The sequence below is a fragment of the Aphis gossypii genome, chromosome 3, assembly GCF_020184175.1.
Source record: "Aphis gossypii isolate Hap1 chromosome 3, ASM2018417v2, whole genome shotgun sequence".
NCBI classification, from domain to species: domain Eukaryota; kingdom Metazoa; phylum Arthropoda; class Insecta; order Hemiptera; family Aphididae; genus Aphis; species Aphis gossypii.
The window spans coordinates 52,330,432-52,348,595 of NC_065532.1; the positions used below are offsets into that span (position 1 = coordinate 52,330,432).

The following is an 18,164-nucleotide window of genomic DNA, read 5'->3' on the forward strand; positions in this document are numbered from 1 at the left end:
ATGTACTGGTAAACTTTATTTGTGATTTAATATTTTCAACATTTATTAATTAATGATTGAATTTCTAAAAATTTTTTTTTTAGTTTCTAATAATAATGTGATTCTTTAATATAAATATTGAAAAAATTATGTTAATTTGTCACAAAATAAAATGTTCTACATATAAAATAAGCGAATGTCTAAGTTATCTTAATAACTGTAAACTGTAATAACTGTTTAATAATATAGACAGAATACTTAAAAAAGCAAAACAAACAAATTGACTAACCTTTAGTTTTAGTGCTACTGGCGTCTTTAATAACTATTTCTCGTCCGTCTTCTCTTCTCCACAAAACGTGTGGTTTTGGGTAGCCTTTGGCTCTGCATGTTAACTTCACAGTTCCTCCTTCAGGTACCATCACATCTCCCGAAGTGTCTTCGTAAATAATATCGGGTGGTATCACTACATCCAAGTATCCCATCTAATAAAAACAAAAAATGAAAATGTTAACGATTTTGATATTATGTTTTTTTTTTTTAATTTGGGGAGAAAAATTGTACTGTCAATCGTGTTAATGGAATTCTATGCATCATAACGTTCCTGTTCATTGGTCTGTAGGGAAATATTTTTCTGAGTTTACTTTCATCGAAAATTACATTTTATTTCACAATTTATGATATATTAGTAAACTAAGAATGAAAAAAAAAACCTATCAGAAGAGCTAATAATAATATTCTTTTTACCAAATCGTTTTCTCCATTGACTATAGTAGTGAATAAACCAAGTGTAAAGATTAGCAGTTTTAATGAAATCTTTCAACGCAATAAGAAAATATTACTGTGAAGGTCGAAAATAAGTAAAAATAATGTTAATTTAGTTTGTTTCTATCACCCTACATTAAACTTAAATTATAATAGAATTCGGAAGTTATTATATTTCTTTTATTCAAAAACAAATTATATTCAAAATATTTAAAACTGCTGTAATTAAAAAAATATACACAATCATACATGTATAAAATTAACCATAGTCATGTACAACTTATTACATTCAAAAGATGTAATTAAAAATTAAAAATACGTGTAGATAATCATAAAAATATCTAACGCATATTCAAGTATTAAGATACTATAGTCCATTACCTATATTCAAATTAAAATGTCTTAATTTCGTAATATTTAATTGTTATAGCTTATTACCTTTAAAATAAACAAATTAAATTAAATTATTTAAATTGAACATGAAATAGATAAACCTACTTAAACATACAACATATTTTAAAAATATGGCTAGTAAAAGCTATGATTTAAATAAATATAATAAGATCTTTTCAAATTGATTACCTATCACATATTTATATAAATACTAACTTTTACTATTAAAACGGATTACCTGACTTATCATTGGATCAGTATTAATTTGACACATATATTGACCACGGTCTTCTTCTTGTACGTTTTTTATGTGTAAATTCCATGTTGAATCATCGGTATGAGAAACAGAAACTCTAGCATTATGCGTAATGACATGGTCATGTATAGCTTGAATGGCTTTTGTATCGGCTTTCACCCAACCAACCTAAAATAATTAAATATAAATCTGATGTGCATATAAATATATAATAAAATACTAACAATTAATAAAAGATACATCTGTCTATAGAACTACGCAGTATTAATTTACATTAATTAAATTATAAATTATAAAATCAGACAAAATTCTAAAATATTATATTTTTATCTCGAAAAAATAAGTAAGTATATTATGTAAGATGTATGGTAAAAAATATAACCTAACCTTTTATATAGTATACAATGAGGTAATAATATACTTTACATTGAGTATATCATATCACTGCTGTAATGGACGTGTTAGATTTAAATTTAATAATATATGATAAATATTGAAGAATATCTTTAACTATCTTTTGATAAAAAAAAAAAAAAACAAACAAACAAATCATGTTATATTATAGTAATTATTACAATTTTATTTGTATACTGTATAATAAATTATTATATTATTTTAATATCTAGTTAAATGTAAAACAAATTTCAAGCACTAAGATATAGAAACAAAAATCTAAAACATCAGGTTTCAGTCAAACTTATGAAAGTTCTTTAGCTAAAGGTGAAGCCTTTGGTTTAGCTAAACTTTGAAAACAATCGGCACGTCTTTTGTCGAACAGAGCTTTGAACAATCCTTAAAGTTTACCGAATGGTTGACAAAGTAGAAAGGACATTTAAGCAGACTTATATACTATCATTTGGATAATGGTTGAAATGATATGTAATATGCCTTAGTAAACATTTGTGGCTGTGTTGACCAGTTTCCGTATTTATTTTGACAATTAGCTATTAAATGTGAAATATATATTTGTTAATATTTTTACACACGTTTAAACACTATTGTATAATGATAATTGATGAGAGATTAAAAAATACCTAGTCAACAATTATTTAATAATAAATGTATTTATTTTATGATTTGTGTATCATTGTCTTAAAAAATAACTGTAAAGCTCATTTTTATTAACTTGTTTGTGTTTTATATAATACTACATTTAAATAATATTATTATCAAAAGCTCATGAAGTAATTGGATTTATTCCATTTTTTTCTTTGATAAAAAGATTTTTTTGAGAATTCGCTTTTTCTGTAACAATTTATTTTATATTTACTCCTTGTGTTAAATTTGAATTTTATGATAAATCAATATAATAAATATTCAAAAAACGATTCTAACTGTGATGGTAAATTCCAGATCAGCATATATTTTTTAGGATAGGTAGTTTCTGATGTTATCTATTATATTTATTATTTAACAAACATTTTATTCTATATAATTTTTATATATTTATATAACATAACTACAATACAAAAAGATTCAAGTATATATAATCAATATTTTTCAAATTATTATAAAATATCAAAAATCATTTTAAATAATATGTCATTTAAAAATTCAAAAACTGCTTGAGTGTGTAAATGTCCACGTTTTCAATACTTTAATATGAAATTACTATAAAAAATGTGTGCCTGCCACTATGTATATTTAATATATTCAAATTTCTATCAAAATATTTTATGAAAAAAATAGTATTTGGTTTTACAGATAAAAAAAAAAAATTGGTAATTTTTAAATTTAGATGAATCATTTCAAAATTTAAATTTTCAAACGCTAGTTAAATAAGTAAATATATCCTGGATACTTTTGCCTTTACTAAAAAAAAAAACTTATGAGAAGTCTTGTACCATTATATGTCTATTTTTTGTCGACTGAAATACAAAATACAAAATAGATTTTGTTTTAAACTGTTATTTGTAAATATTTCCATTCTCCCACTGTCTTTTGATAGTCCTTACCACTTATTAAGCGAAATCTTAGGAACTGTATACTTTTTATTTCCCAAAGCACCAATAAACTCAAATTTTCTAATAGAACCTAACCTAACCTATCCTAACCTTTTCTAATAAAAATTTTCACACCAAGCTCCAATAATAAACTCGTAAAATTAATATTATTGGCAATTACAATATAAAATATACTATACGCAGTTATTAGGTTTTTAAAAACGTACATATGTGTATAAATTATAATTTATTGTAACAAAAATAATAAATTATATTTGAAACAATGCACTTTTAAAAATATATTACATTATTTTAACATTTGTTAATAGCATAATAAATGGAAATTCATGCTTTATAATTATTTTTAAATAGTCAGGTCACTGATGTATACACAACAAACACGCAATAATATGACATTCTTTGGTTATTACTTATTACATATTATATTTCCACTTTCAACGGTGTCGAAACGCTCTGACAAAACACTTTTCTTGTAAAACTTTTTTTTTTAATAATTTGAACAATCTTTAAATTTGACAAGTAAGAAATGAATAATATAAACTATTTTTTATTAAGAATACAGAAAAATAAATTACCAGAATCTAACTTAAAGTTTAAAAATAAAAACCTATGATAATTAAAATCCAACTTTCACATAGAGCAAGCACACTTGTTTAAACCATTAAGGTAACTAAATACATAACTACAAGTAACTAGTAAGTCATTTATAATATTAATTATAAATTATTTACAAAATGGTTGTGTTTTATATTGTATTGTGTATATCATATAAATAAATATTTTGCGTACAGAGTTCAAATAGGTATCGATGATAGTATAAACACTTGAGTCTACTCATTCGCATTAATGCAAGATAGGGGTTAATTTACTATGTTTTAAATCAATACATTTAAATAATCGCTTTTTAAAAGCGATTTTAATCAAAATTAAACTAATATATTATATATTCCATCTACATTTTTGCAGCGGTAAATGGTTGGTTCTTTTTTTCTTAGACAAACAATATGCTGAAGCTTGAAAAATTACGATTTCAAGTGTATACTTAATTTGTTTACTATACCATACAACATAGAACTTTTTGATAATTATTTTTTTACCCAAAAAAAGTATTTCTTAAAAATAAGACATATTAAATTGTAAGACTATTACCGTAGTCCTTCATTCAAAATCCAAATTAAATTGTAAGCCATATATCTTCTAAACTTATTCATAATTATTATAGTTGTTGTTTTTTTTAAATTTTATTAGTTATTCAATTTAAAAAATTGGTATTAATTAATATCACTCATTCAATTTATCGCCAGGATAAATTTATTAACTAAAGTTAAAAAATGCATAATTGAATGTCAATTTAATTGTTTATCTTGAGAAGTAAAAATATAATTTTTCTCAACGAACAAAAGCTGTTAAACATGACTAATCAATACGACAAAAACATAATTATTGTTTTTTTTACTATTTATTATCGATCAACTATGGTATTTTTTTAATTTAGCGATTTCCTCCTCCGAATAATAAAGAGATAATGCACTGTCGACGAACTCTCTAGTACTAGACGTCGAGACACGCGATAGTCACAGTGGTATACTCAACCACTGTGGGCTCTATATCTAATAGTTAATTGGCTTTGCCCCTAGAGCGTTAATCCAATTAAAATTATCTCATTTCAGAGTCAGAACCCTAAAGACATATTGTACTGCCGTATTATATATCTATGATTAAAATCAATAATAATATGCATTTTGCCGAAGGACTGAAGCTAGCTTATCGATATTAAAAACAATAAGAGTGCAATTTCGCGAGGGTCTCAGTGTACAACACAGCTAAGAGATACTCTTGGAAACGAGTCCCTATTTATTTTAAGACAGCCGAATCTGGTTGTCAACAAACCTTTGAAAAACTTATCCGTTTTATCCGAATCGAGCGCGTCATTTTATATCAATTTAACAAACGTTTGTACAGTCGTTGCCATAAAAGTGTCATAAATCACTCGCGGGTTGCATTCGAATTGCTTTTCCGGTCGTATCCTCGCAATGGGTGTATACATCGAATACACCAACGGCCACCCACCGTCTCCGCCGTGAGCGCACATGTGAGGCTATTTTGGTATTCAAGGAAGCTAGCAGTATACGGAATTTCGTCTCCGGATATTCCAATCGTTTGCCATGCAAAACAGGCCCACCATGAAATAATAATAACTACCTGGTCTCTGCAATAATATCTCCGACCCACCGTTATATTACACGTGTTACTTGTCCCGCTTTATTATTGGTTTAACGTCTCTCTCACCCTCTCCCGCATTCTCTCTTTCTGACTAGCTCTCTGTGTTTTCATCGCACGCGAAATCACTTTTCCACCAATTGTTACCCTACTAAGAGAAAAACTCTGGAATACATTCTTATACACGCAGCTTATAATGTACAATAACATTTTCTTTTATAGTGTAAATATTTACTCTATCTATGTTCATATTATTGTGTTTACCTTTGCCTTTATTTTGCACGTATCAGGATCGAAAATCGTTCTTATAAATATATTTCACTCGCGTTCTATACCGTTAATTTAATGTTCATCAAAGTCAATAATACCATTTCACTTTTACTTGATGTAGTTAATTGTTATCATTTTTGCTTTGGTAATAAACTAATAAAGCATTGGTAATCATAGTCAGTTCGTATACATTTAAATTAAAAACTTGGTTACATATTAAATGAAATAATGAAATATCTCATATTATTCTCAATGATAGTTGTTTAAATTATAAATTCAAAAAAAAAATGTATGATAATAGTATAAAACCTACTTAGTTGACTATTATATATAAATTATAAACTTCCCAGTATAATATTATGAAATAAATATATAGTGCTTTCATTCAGTGACCACATAATAGGTAAAATTATAAAACATGTGTTAGGTTTTCACAAAATATATATTTTTTTTTTTTTTTTTACAATAATCATCAAAAATTATTTTCATATTTTATCAAGACAGTTATGACTTTGAATTTTAGAATTCAATTAAGTTTCATATGATTATGATATATTATAGGATACAACTCATTGAATTCATAACACTGAAGAAATAAATATTTTTAGTTGATTCTCGGGGGTTTTGAGAAATAATAAATAGTCATGTATATTGTATGCTATATAGAAATTTATCGCATAGTATTTTATGGAATTCATTAATTGTGCTTTAAATAGCTTGAGAACATTAAAGGAGTATCCAACTAGACATTTTAATGAATTTAAGATATAGCCAAGAGTTTGCAACCCTACATAAAGTAATTTGCAATACTATAATCAATTACGAAAACCTAAAGAATTCCCTAATCCAATAGTATTAACATACCTTATGGAAATATAATATAATATAAACAAAAAAATAATACTCACCCTATAACCACCTAAGCCATGCACGTAACACGTAAACAAAGCTTCTCGGCCAACCGGTACAGTAATGTTGCCTATGGGTTCAGTGAACTTGGGTTGATATCCATTACAGCCTGTGGAAATTTATTTTTTATAAAATATTTGTCGTCAAAATACATAAATAAATATAACATAAATCATTAATTTATAGCTATAAATTATAAAAAAATAATTCATTATAACCATCACACATCTAAACGTAAATAAGTAATTTGGCAAATGCCTTAATTTTATTTAAATTAAATAAATACTGATTTTTTTAATGAAGCGGTAAAATATTTTAATAACATATTTAAATATTTACTCATATCAGTGGTGCAACCAGGATTTATTCAAGAAGGGGTCCAGGAAATTTTTTTATTTATTATGTATTATTTTTCTGTTCTCTTTCTGAGTATATACTATATACATTATAAATACATTTCATTGCTTGATAAATACAATTATATTATTATACCAACTCTAATAATAATTATAATCAATACATTTTGATGAAAACTTTTGGATAACTTTCAAAATATAAAATAATTATAAATACTATGGCATGATCCAAGGGGAGGGAGTCCTGATCCGGGGTCCACCCCCCTGGTTGCGCCATTGACTCATATACTACAACAGTGTAACGGTCAACAGAATTAATTCTTTTTTAATGTTTAAAATATTTCATCAATCGTAATTAATATATATATATATATTTAATAAAAATACTTTGAACATATAATTTGTGTCAAATAACTCAAAGCTCTCCAATTCTATTGAACAATTTATTGAACAAAATAAAGACTTTGAAGTTATCTTAAATATTTGTTCTGAGTTAGAAACTTAATTAACATCAGTGAATAACTATAAGTCTATAATATTCGATGTTTCAACTAATGAAATAATTTTAAACATGCTATACATCTACTAAATAACTGTACATACTAATAATAATAATAACACATAATGCTTGACAAATCGACACTTTTGTAATAATAGCATTTTGTTAACTTTATTCTACTCACTTCAACAATAAAGTACCTAAGTGTTAGATATTTTTTTTATATGATGTAACATTTAATCGATAAAATTGAATACTATATAATATTATTAACTTGGTTAACTTGGAGCAAAGAATGATAGACCTAATTTAATAAAAATTCTAAAAATTTTAAAATTTTATTTTACTTAAAATTATTTATCATAAATCAATAAACTTTTAACAACATTTTAATTAATAAAATATTACATTGATATATTGTAAAATACACTGTTTACAGCTTAATACTAATCTATATATTTTATACATAAAAGTATATATATGCTCATGGTGATTGATATAACAAAATCGTATTCAGTTTTTTTAAAAATATTGGAAACGTTTCGAATACTAGCTATTACATTTTTGATAACGTTTGATTTATTTTATGACGTTAGATACCATATGATAAGGTTATATAACAATGTAATTCATTCTGTTTATAAAATAAGATAAAAAAAATAATAATAATAATAAAGAAATGCAGTTTGTGGAGTGTAAAACCTAAAATTATCCACGGTTTGTTTTTTGTCAAAATTATTTTTACAAAATCACGTATCATTGTGAAATCAATACATTCGTTACTCAGAATCTAAAAATGTATTATTAAATATATCGATATTTTCCGGATTTATAACTAAGAAATTAGCCACCCGTATTTTACCGACTAGGGTATTTTGAAATAAAAATAAGGGTATCGCACAACTATCTTAATTGCTGTTTAAATAAAAGATAAAAGTAAACAAACTAATAGTTTAGATGACATTTTTTATGATCTTTAAGTACTTATATGCATTTTATTCGAGTTTATTTTGAATATAGAGCACTCCTGTTGCTATACAACTTTTATTGTTTAGTACATATTAACATAATTAGTTTGATCAATAATATATTTGAATACATTTTACTTCAGTGAATTAAAAATAAAAAATAAAATAATTAATAATTAATTAAATTTTCATTACATATAAATATTAAATATATATTATGTGTTTAATATTATCATTTCAATTTTAAAATATAGTACCTACAATAGGTTTCTCATAAGCTATTATTACTGGAATTAAAAACTAAAAAGAAGAAAGAAATTTTATAAATGTATATTATGTGTCTAAAATTAAAATGTTGGATATTTACGAGTAAAATAACAATCTCTTATCAAACGATTTACTTATTTATTTAGACGGGCACAATGCCGTTAAAAAATTAAAAAACAATCAGGTCGGTATCGTACAATTTTTAAATTAAATTCTAAGTGGTTATTCGTCACCCTAACCTTATTCTGTTATAATTCAAAAACAAAAAACTGTCTATATTAATAGTAATAATATTTTAAATTTAGCAAATGTTTTTATTAGAACTTCTAAAAATAAAATTATTTTAAAAATATTTTATCCTTTATATTATGCAATTTTCAATTTTTTTTCTTTAAAAATGTTATAATTGCTTTATTTTAAATTATAATACACCTATATATTATGTTAGATTATAATTTGTTAATATAATCTTTGAACAAATATTATTAATATTTCCATTAAAATTATAAAACTGTACATTTTAATATTATCGTAAAAATAAAAATACCAAACGAATAAATTATTTTGTATAATTGTCATCATATTTAAATTAGTAACAGGAAATGCTTAATTTAAGGGAGCTGTGTATGTAAGTTAATTTAATTTATTAACTGAAATTATATTATTAAATATGTATGCCATAATATAAGTCAAAAGATGATATGAAACATAAATTGGTAATCATAAGAAAAAAACTATATATTTGTAATCAATGAGAAGAATTTATTGTAAGCTATAAATAAACAAATATCTATTGAATTATTTTTAACTAGTATATGTTTTCAGAAACATAATAAGGCACTATTCAAATCCAATTAAACATCGAGCCCATTCAGAGTTTTTTAGGGGTGGCATTATCGGTTACAATTCGCAGCTGCTGATGAATAACCGTATACTAATATTCGATGCTTTAAGAGAATAAACAGTTGTCTGGCTGCTTTTATTTAATCGAAAGTCAAAACGTAAATTTTTCCAGCAGGTGTATACACGAATAACATCAACGACGTGAAATCGATCTTATAAAAATGTTTGACACTGGACTATCGTAAAAATGGTTATTTCTATTATTTTCGAAAATGATATTGTGATGAATTGGTTTTGAACGAGACGCGCAAACGAAAGAATATAGGTGTGTATAGCTTGTTTCCGATTGTTGTCGTCGACGGGACAACTGTCATTGAAATAATTACAAATGGACTTTTCTCCGCCCTCAAAGTTATTAATGGCAAATTAATGTCATCGGTTTTTTTCCTCAAATATTAATTTCAATAAAAATTATATAACAAAGGGTTGTTTCATCAATCCTTTATATTATTGCTGTACACCTAAAAAGTAAATATACAGTTTGTGGACCACTTATGTATTCTTCGTTCAATTATGCAAAACAGGCTGTTTTCCACTGACAATACATTTTAATATAACCAACGCGAAGGTCTCTCATTCAAATCGACACTTTTTTTTATCATCTATAATGGAATTTCTTTTGATTATATATATAAATATATAAATGTATATAAAGAAATAAAAAAAAAATGGTAACAGATTGCCAATTGCTTGCGATTGAATTCCGAAAACTTTTCTCTCTTTGTTATGGTAATTTCGTCAAACTGAAGATTCTGCGTTGACACTGTTATAGCGTAGGGTAACGGCAGTTAACGAGTCGACCGCAATGCACATCCGGTTTATTTACCATCAAGAATAGTGTTTAATTTTTATAATTCATTTTGAAAACTTTCATTCCTCGAGATTCTTGTTAGCTAGGTACAAATGTACAATATAGTTAAACAGCTGTTGTCCGGAAGTGAGCATGGCTATCAAATGCGTAGTGCCGTCCGCCCAACCAGCACCTATACTCACAACAGCGATATTTTAATACCATATATAGCTGTCTCACGTCTCCTATCGATTTAACTGAGGGACACAATAAGCTAACATTATGGTTTTTGTCTTGGCGAGATTTATTTGTTCAGGACATTTCCTGCTGAGCTTAAATTAATGGACTTCACCGGACCTTGACCATATAAGAGTCCCGTTTGGACACGGTGCGACGACTTTTAGCCGGAAAACGACTGGCGGGGAGTAGAATAGGACGAATAGCAACTAATTTCCCGGTTTAAATGGAACCATGTCAACTTGCCCATAACAACATAACAAATAATCGAACTTTGGTTCTTTATTTATATTTATTTGAAAAAAAAATATATATATATATATATATGTGTGTGTGTGTATATTATGCCAATCTTAACATGGTCATTAAACTTATCGCCTGCTTCGGAAAACCGTATTTAATGATGCACAAGTCGTTAGAAAAAGATCAAAGTAGATGTTTATAAAAATACTGATCTTTTATTACTTTTGAAAACACACAAGTATTATATTAATTGATCAATTAATGGTTATTATTACCTTTTTATTTCACGAATTTATGATACAAATTTTAATAAAGTATATATAAACTTGTAGTCTTAGATACATACTTTATTTTGAAATATTCAATGTGCTATTTATATATTTATGATCATAAGCTACTTATAATGATATTCTCAGTACTGTATATATTTTATTGTACAAAGTAATTCAATGTTCTACCTCGGTTTACTTAAATACCAGCCTCTTTATAAAATAATATACTTTAAGTCTATAACCATGCAAAAAAAATATCAAACCAGCATTTAAAAAAAGAATATCTATCTAAACAAATATAATATAATACGATGTTTCAATCAGTATAAAAATAAAAATAAATATTTTTGCCGAATACCGAATCATTTAATAATCACGATAAAAAAAAAATACAAAAATACAAACGTTATAATAAATAAATAAACCAATGTGTTTATATATATATACAGCAAAAGTTCTTAAATTAACTTTAATTTGAATAAATTATTATAATATTATGCTTGTACTATTTTTCTACAAAAACTCAATCAGATCTATAAATATATGTATAATTAACTGAAACCCATTTTATGAATGTTAGTATAATAATTAAAAGTTTTTGATCGAAAACTGTTATATAGTTCACATTTATACATCATTAATCAAAAATATCATTTAATTATTACAAACAGGAAAAATTCAATTATTCCGATAGTTCATATCTGTAAATATATAGTTTTATATAATAAAACTTAATAACTTACTTAAATACTTGTACAATTTAGCATAACTTTACATATTTTGTTCAATGAAATCTGTCATAAAGTTATTATAAACATTCTAACATATAGGTACTTTTAAATAACTTTGAAGTTATAAGGTCAACAATATTTTTTATGTATGATGCATAATATACACTCATAACATAGTCAAAGATCAAATTTAATTTTAACCTATTCAGAATTAATATTTATTAAATAACGCATAATAAATAAAATGTATTTTAGATTTCGGAGTGAATGATTTTTTTTTTTAAACCAATGACAATAGGAATTAATAATTACTTCAGAAGTTTTAATGCCAAAACTTAAAGTGAAAGCTAATAATTTTTAAAACTATTTTTATGTTTCAAACACATAAATTATTAAAAATTGACATTATAATTTTCGTTAGAGTACATACTTTTGAAAATAAAATGAGTCATCTTATTTTATAACACCCTGTGGGTAAAAGGTAAGTAAGTATTACATAATGCTCGTAAATAATGTTTGTTTTAAATAGTAGTAACATTTTGTGGATAACTAAGGGGGGCTTCAAGAAGGAAATAAATAATTTTTATCTCTTTAAAAATGTAAGTTTGTTTTTATACAAAACCAAAAAAGTCAGTCTGCATAAAAATGTCTTTATTTTAAACATAACTTGTTGAAATTTATATTTAAATAAAAAATATTAATCATAAACTATTGCTATAGTTAATAAGTTATTAATAATAACAAATTAGTTATATTATACTAATATAGTTTCATTAAAATATTAAGATTCAAGTCTATTACATTGTTTAACCAAATGTATTCAATAATTAAAATTTAAAATTATGAATTGTATAATAGCCATCTACACGATAACCTCTGAATAAAATAACTTATTCGAATTAGATCAAATACAGAAATGTGAATTTTTAAGATGAAACAAAGATGAAAAGAATGTTGTGTGTTTACCACTATAAGCTGAATTATTTTTTTCTTTTAGAAGTTTATATAACAAATCCAGCACTATGGACCGCCTTCAAATCTTCAGCCTTTGCCTCCTAAAGTGCTTTCGAATTATTTATGATACAACAATATCAGTAAACCACATAATTTGTTTTATACGTTAGCTTTACAATTCTTTTTAGTAAGTTAATATCGTTTCATATAAAATAAATCATTTTTAAACTTGAAGTGCTCTGTACAAAAAATGATTCCTAAACCAAAAATATGTTTGGAATACTATTTATTCTACAATATACACATAATTATTGTCAGATTTAAATTAAATAGTACTACAATTAATTTATTATTGAAGTGGAAATTGCAGAAAAGTGAAAATAAATTATTAAAATATGATTATTTAAATTGATAATAAATTATTAAACTACAATACGTATAAAAACAGTTTATTATTGTTAAATACCTGATGGTTATCAAAAAGAAAATTTCTACAAAATTAAAAATGATGTAGTTTAGTTTAAATTTAAGATATATAATTATACATTTATTGTTATGTGAAATAGTATCTGTACAAATTGTATAACCAAATATTAACTAGATAGGAAAGTTTATACATTTTATATAATTGAAGTAAAATGAATGTAATGGCCTAATGTTTATTTAAAGTAGGTACGTTAATAATTAGTGTAGTAAGATATAATCTAAAATATATTTGAATTAAAAATAGTTCTTTATTTCCTTATTATTTTTGTAGAGATTGTTAAAGTATTTTTTTTTTTTTTTTTTTTTTTTTGTTATGTTATTTTATTAATATACAAAACAATTTGTTTTAAAAAAATTGAAAATGTATTTTTCAGTTGGAAATAATATGGAAATAAGATTGATTATGAAGAAAATATTATAAAGTTACCTAATAACCAAAGGTATTTTTTTTCTTATTGATAAAAATAATTTTAGAATGATACCATTCCTAAAATGTAACCTGTATTGTGTATATGGATCATAATCATAATAAAATATAAATTATAAGATAACTCAATTTTTATAAAATATCATTAGTTTTTCATGAAACTATGTAAATATTTTTTTAGTAATATTGAACAAAAGAAAGGTAAATACATATATTAAAATACACCGATCTAAGTAATACAAAATAAAAATTACAAATAAAAATAAAATATTGTTATTATGTAATATTCGATTTATACCTATTAATCTACAGTACATTTGAGTTATATATTATATAAACAAACACACACACACTAATACGGAATAAATAAATTGTACCAATAGGGCATGACTTACAAAAAAAATCACAATATTCTTTGTATGTAGATTTCTCTACACCAAAAAACCATCACCTTTTTCACGAGATGCGTTATCGCTAATTCCGTACTATACGGCATATAGAATTTACTAAATAATATATCGCTACCATTTGATTATCACAGACGAAAACTAAATAAAATTCAAATTGACAGACCACAAAATGTTATTATTACAGTATTATGATAATATTGTTAGAATGATATCATTCACAAGAACTAACCATACACTTTGTGTAGAGTTACGTTCAATTATCTAAAAAATTATAAACAGTGTCAACTATAACTATAAATGTATAATTTAACTCGTTTCAACCTAACCCAGCTCGTGGACACAAGCTGCAGTAGATATAACAGTAGATATTCATTTTATGAAGATCTACCCATTTGCGGGACGACGCGTAGTAAAGAGTCAGATCGAGAATTTTGCACCTGTGCCGCCGCAAGTAATATCCTGACACTCGTGACTAGAATGCACATTTTACACGATGTTCGCGCAACACTGTGACTATACCACTGCAACCGTCACCAACAACAGTACAGCAGAAGTGCGCGTTTTGACGAAACCATAATGTATTAATATTATTATTATTGTTACACACAAATAAAGTCACGCCATATCAATGTCACAACCGTTTTATTGAGCGTACGTGCACTATACACGGCATGAGTCCATTAATCACTACTACCACCAAATATTTGCAAGTTGGTTATAAAGCTATTTAATATGAGCGCAAAATTTGACTTCTCAGTAGACATTTACCTGATATTATTTAGTATTAACTATCAGTTTCTTACTTTTGATGACCACCTAAGTCAAAGTTTACATAATGAATCGAAAGGTCATTTAAAAAAAGGTGTTTTAAAATGTATAACCTACGAGTAAATAATATTGTCAATAAGCCATATAAGCCGCAAGTATGATTTTTAATCATTAAATGAGACTTAACCTCATAATTAAATTCAAATAATATAATGTACTTAACACAAATAATATTATAAAAACTACGAAACTTTCGTTTTACATATTTAATATGTATGACTATTGGTCAGGTTGGACTAAGTCGCAATTATTTATATTTAAATAAATAAATTCCACTAAACGTGTTGTTTTTTTTGTACAAGTCATTAAAATTAAACTCTAAACAGAAAGTTGGGAATTTTTCTTTAAAAGACAATTGATAATAATAAATAAGTCGTAAAAAAGCAATAATGTGAATTCCAAATGAAATTTCGTCACTATACCCCAAGTTTGACGCCATAGTGAACATTTCAATTTTTGAGTGTAACGCACTTGTTGAAAAAAACAAAAGAATGTTATAAAAAATCAATAACAAATAACAAAAAACTAAAAAAAAAAAATTTTAAATGAAAAATGCAATTACGACGTTAGCTACAAGTGAAGTATAAAAAGCCAATTTACTCACATATAAAATAAAATAAAAATAGTTCTTAAGTCATAATAATACAAAATAAAAATATAAGTGTACCAAATGCATCAATGAAATCATTTTTAACTTGTTTTGTTTACATGCATATCCATATTTTAATCTAATAATGTTGAACGGATATACTAATTTAAACAGTTAAAATTTAATAAATATATGATAAGTATTCTATCACAAAATAAGATAGGGATGTTTCTACCACGTGCAAAAAGCTGTGAATAATAAGTATGCACAAAGTACATTTGGGGTCTTTATTCTCTGAAAATAAGGGAAACGTGTAACAACATATTTGTAAATTATCATTAATCATATCTCACATACATTCTGTAATAAATAGATTCTAAGATAAATCAATATAATTAATTAATTGTTTAAATTTATCACTTTTTTTAAATTCATCAGCCATTTGTAGTCAAATACCAGTAAACATGATCAGACTTCACCAAATGAAATCTTATTAGTAAAGAACCAAAAATTAAAAGTTTCAAAAAACCACTGAAATTTTACACAATATTAGAGAAATCACGATAAATGCTATAAACATAAAATCTTATGCAAAACTAAAATTAAACAAATGCATTTAGTTATTATTTTTTAATGTTTAAATATATTGCATAGTATAAACTCATACCGTGATAAAATAATAATAATAAAGGTTCTACGTTCTTGCCGAGTCCATAACAACGCATAATATCTGTTATGCAGACGGACCTTTAACGAGAATGTTATCGTTGAAACAGCGGTTTCCTTCCGAAACACATCGGTAAGAAATGTATTTATTTTTTTTTTTTACTTAATGCTCCACGACCAAATTCACAGATAAGATAGATATATTTCACACCATCTTCCAATCTCCATCTAATTTCAAACGAAATGTACACAATTGTTATTTTCGTTGGTTGCGAAGTATGAGAAATATATCATGGAATGTAATAACGCACAACACCACACATACGGCACCCAGTTGTTTCTACACTTCTAATTGGACGTATGAGAAACAAGAAAAACTTTCTTTATCATTTTTTTTCTTGTCGCCTTTTCCCACAAAACTTCTTTCTATTTCATTTAATCGAACCTCGCACCAAGGTGTGGTATAAAATTTTACCAGCCGGTGCTGCTCAAGGAATTTCTAAGATGACATACCGGACTTGAAAACGATTTTTTTAAATTGAGAAATTCTTGAGAATCCTTCGGGTGTAGAAATCTTTTGTTTTGGTAAAACGCACGAAAAGAGGAAGAGGAAAACTTTTGATATAATAATATAATGACCGACTTTTCTTCTGAGACCCGAGACCCGTTGTCGCTCAAAAAAGTTCATTATATAGATTAAAATAGTTGTTTAGCCTAAAAAAAAATCAGTCATAAACATTCAATATAGAATTTCATCTGGAGTAAACGAAAAATCCTTTCTCATTGTTAATATTTAAAACAAAAACTTGCAATCAGTTTGCCACGTCCGTCAACTTCAAATCATGTAGACATTTTTACTGAGAACTCAAGTATTCTCTATCGAGTATTAACATTTCAAGTTACTAAATAATTTTACATTGTCAATTGTCATGAATGACTTCATGACAAGATCATTCATCAATTTTTAAATTAAAATAAGACGATAGATAATTAAAAACTGTACGTACGTATAATATATTATTAAATTTATTTTATTAACAATTATTTTTTATTACTGTAGTCGTTGTTGAGTTACATTAATAAAAATAGTTTTGATAAGTATTAGACTATTACAACCTACTGTCTAATATACACAAATAACTATAATATTATTATTTAATGGTATTTGTATGCATAGTTGTGGTGTGTTTAAACATTCTGAAAAATAATGTAATGACCCGAGTGGTTTAAGTTAGCGGATGGAACGTAACCACGATTTAATTGGAAAAGTTGAACATGTTAAAAACGATACATTTTAATAGAAAACTATAACGATTAAATAATATATAAATATTTTTAAATAGTTTTAAAGGCTATATATTTTTTGTTACATAAACTTAAGCACCAATTATAAATATAAATACAATATTTGTAAAATAAATATAAACCAAAATGAGTATAATCTATAATTTACCGTGTAGTTAATAAATTCAAAAAGGGATATCCATGCACGCACGATTATTAAAATGATAAAATTATTGAATACCTTCAGATTTTAAACTGTACAATCTTTAAAACCATGAATATATTAATATATAGATTATAATCAACTTAAATTTATAAAACAGACGCTATTTAATAATATACATTTTGAAATTATGCACTGCAATACGAATTAATAAATGATAAACTTCACTGAAAATTTTTTTAATATTTGTCTTATACTAATTATGTATTATATTATATTATGATTTGTTTTTAATACCTAATATTTAGAATTTTTATTCATATTTCACTGTTAAGCCA

The 18,164-nt window shown here is 25.2% G+C and overlaps 1 protein-coding gene across 1 annotated transcript in view; it reads right to left on the reverse strand.

Moving 5' to 3' along the window:
* Window positions 1–18,164, reverse strand: part of LOC114119239 (lachesin-like) — a 99,059-nt gene that overhangs the window by 32,378 nt on the left and 48,517 nt on the right. The window contains exons 3-5 of the mRNA XM_027980738.2: window positions 6,753–6,862; window positions 1,373–1,558; window positions 269–461 (exon numbers count right to left, since the gene is read on the reverse strand). Coding sequence (XP_027836539.2) covers window positions 269–461; window positions 1,373–1,558; window positions 6,753–6,862 — 489 coding nt within the window. The remainder of the gene's footprint in view (window positions 1–268; window positions 462–1,372; window positions 1,559–6,752; window positions 6,863–18,164) is intronic.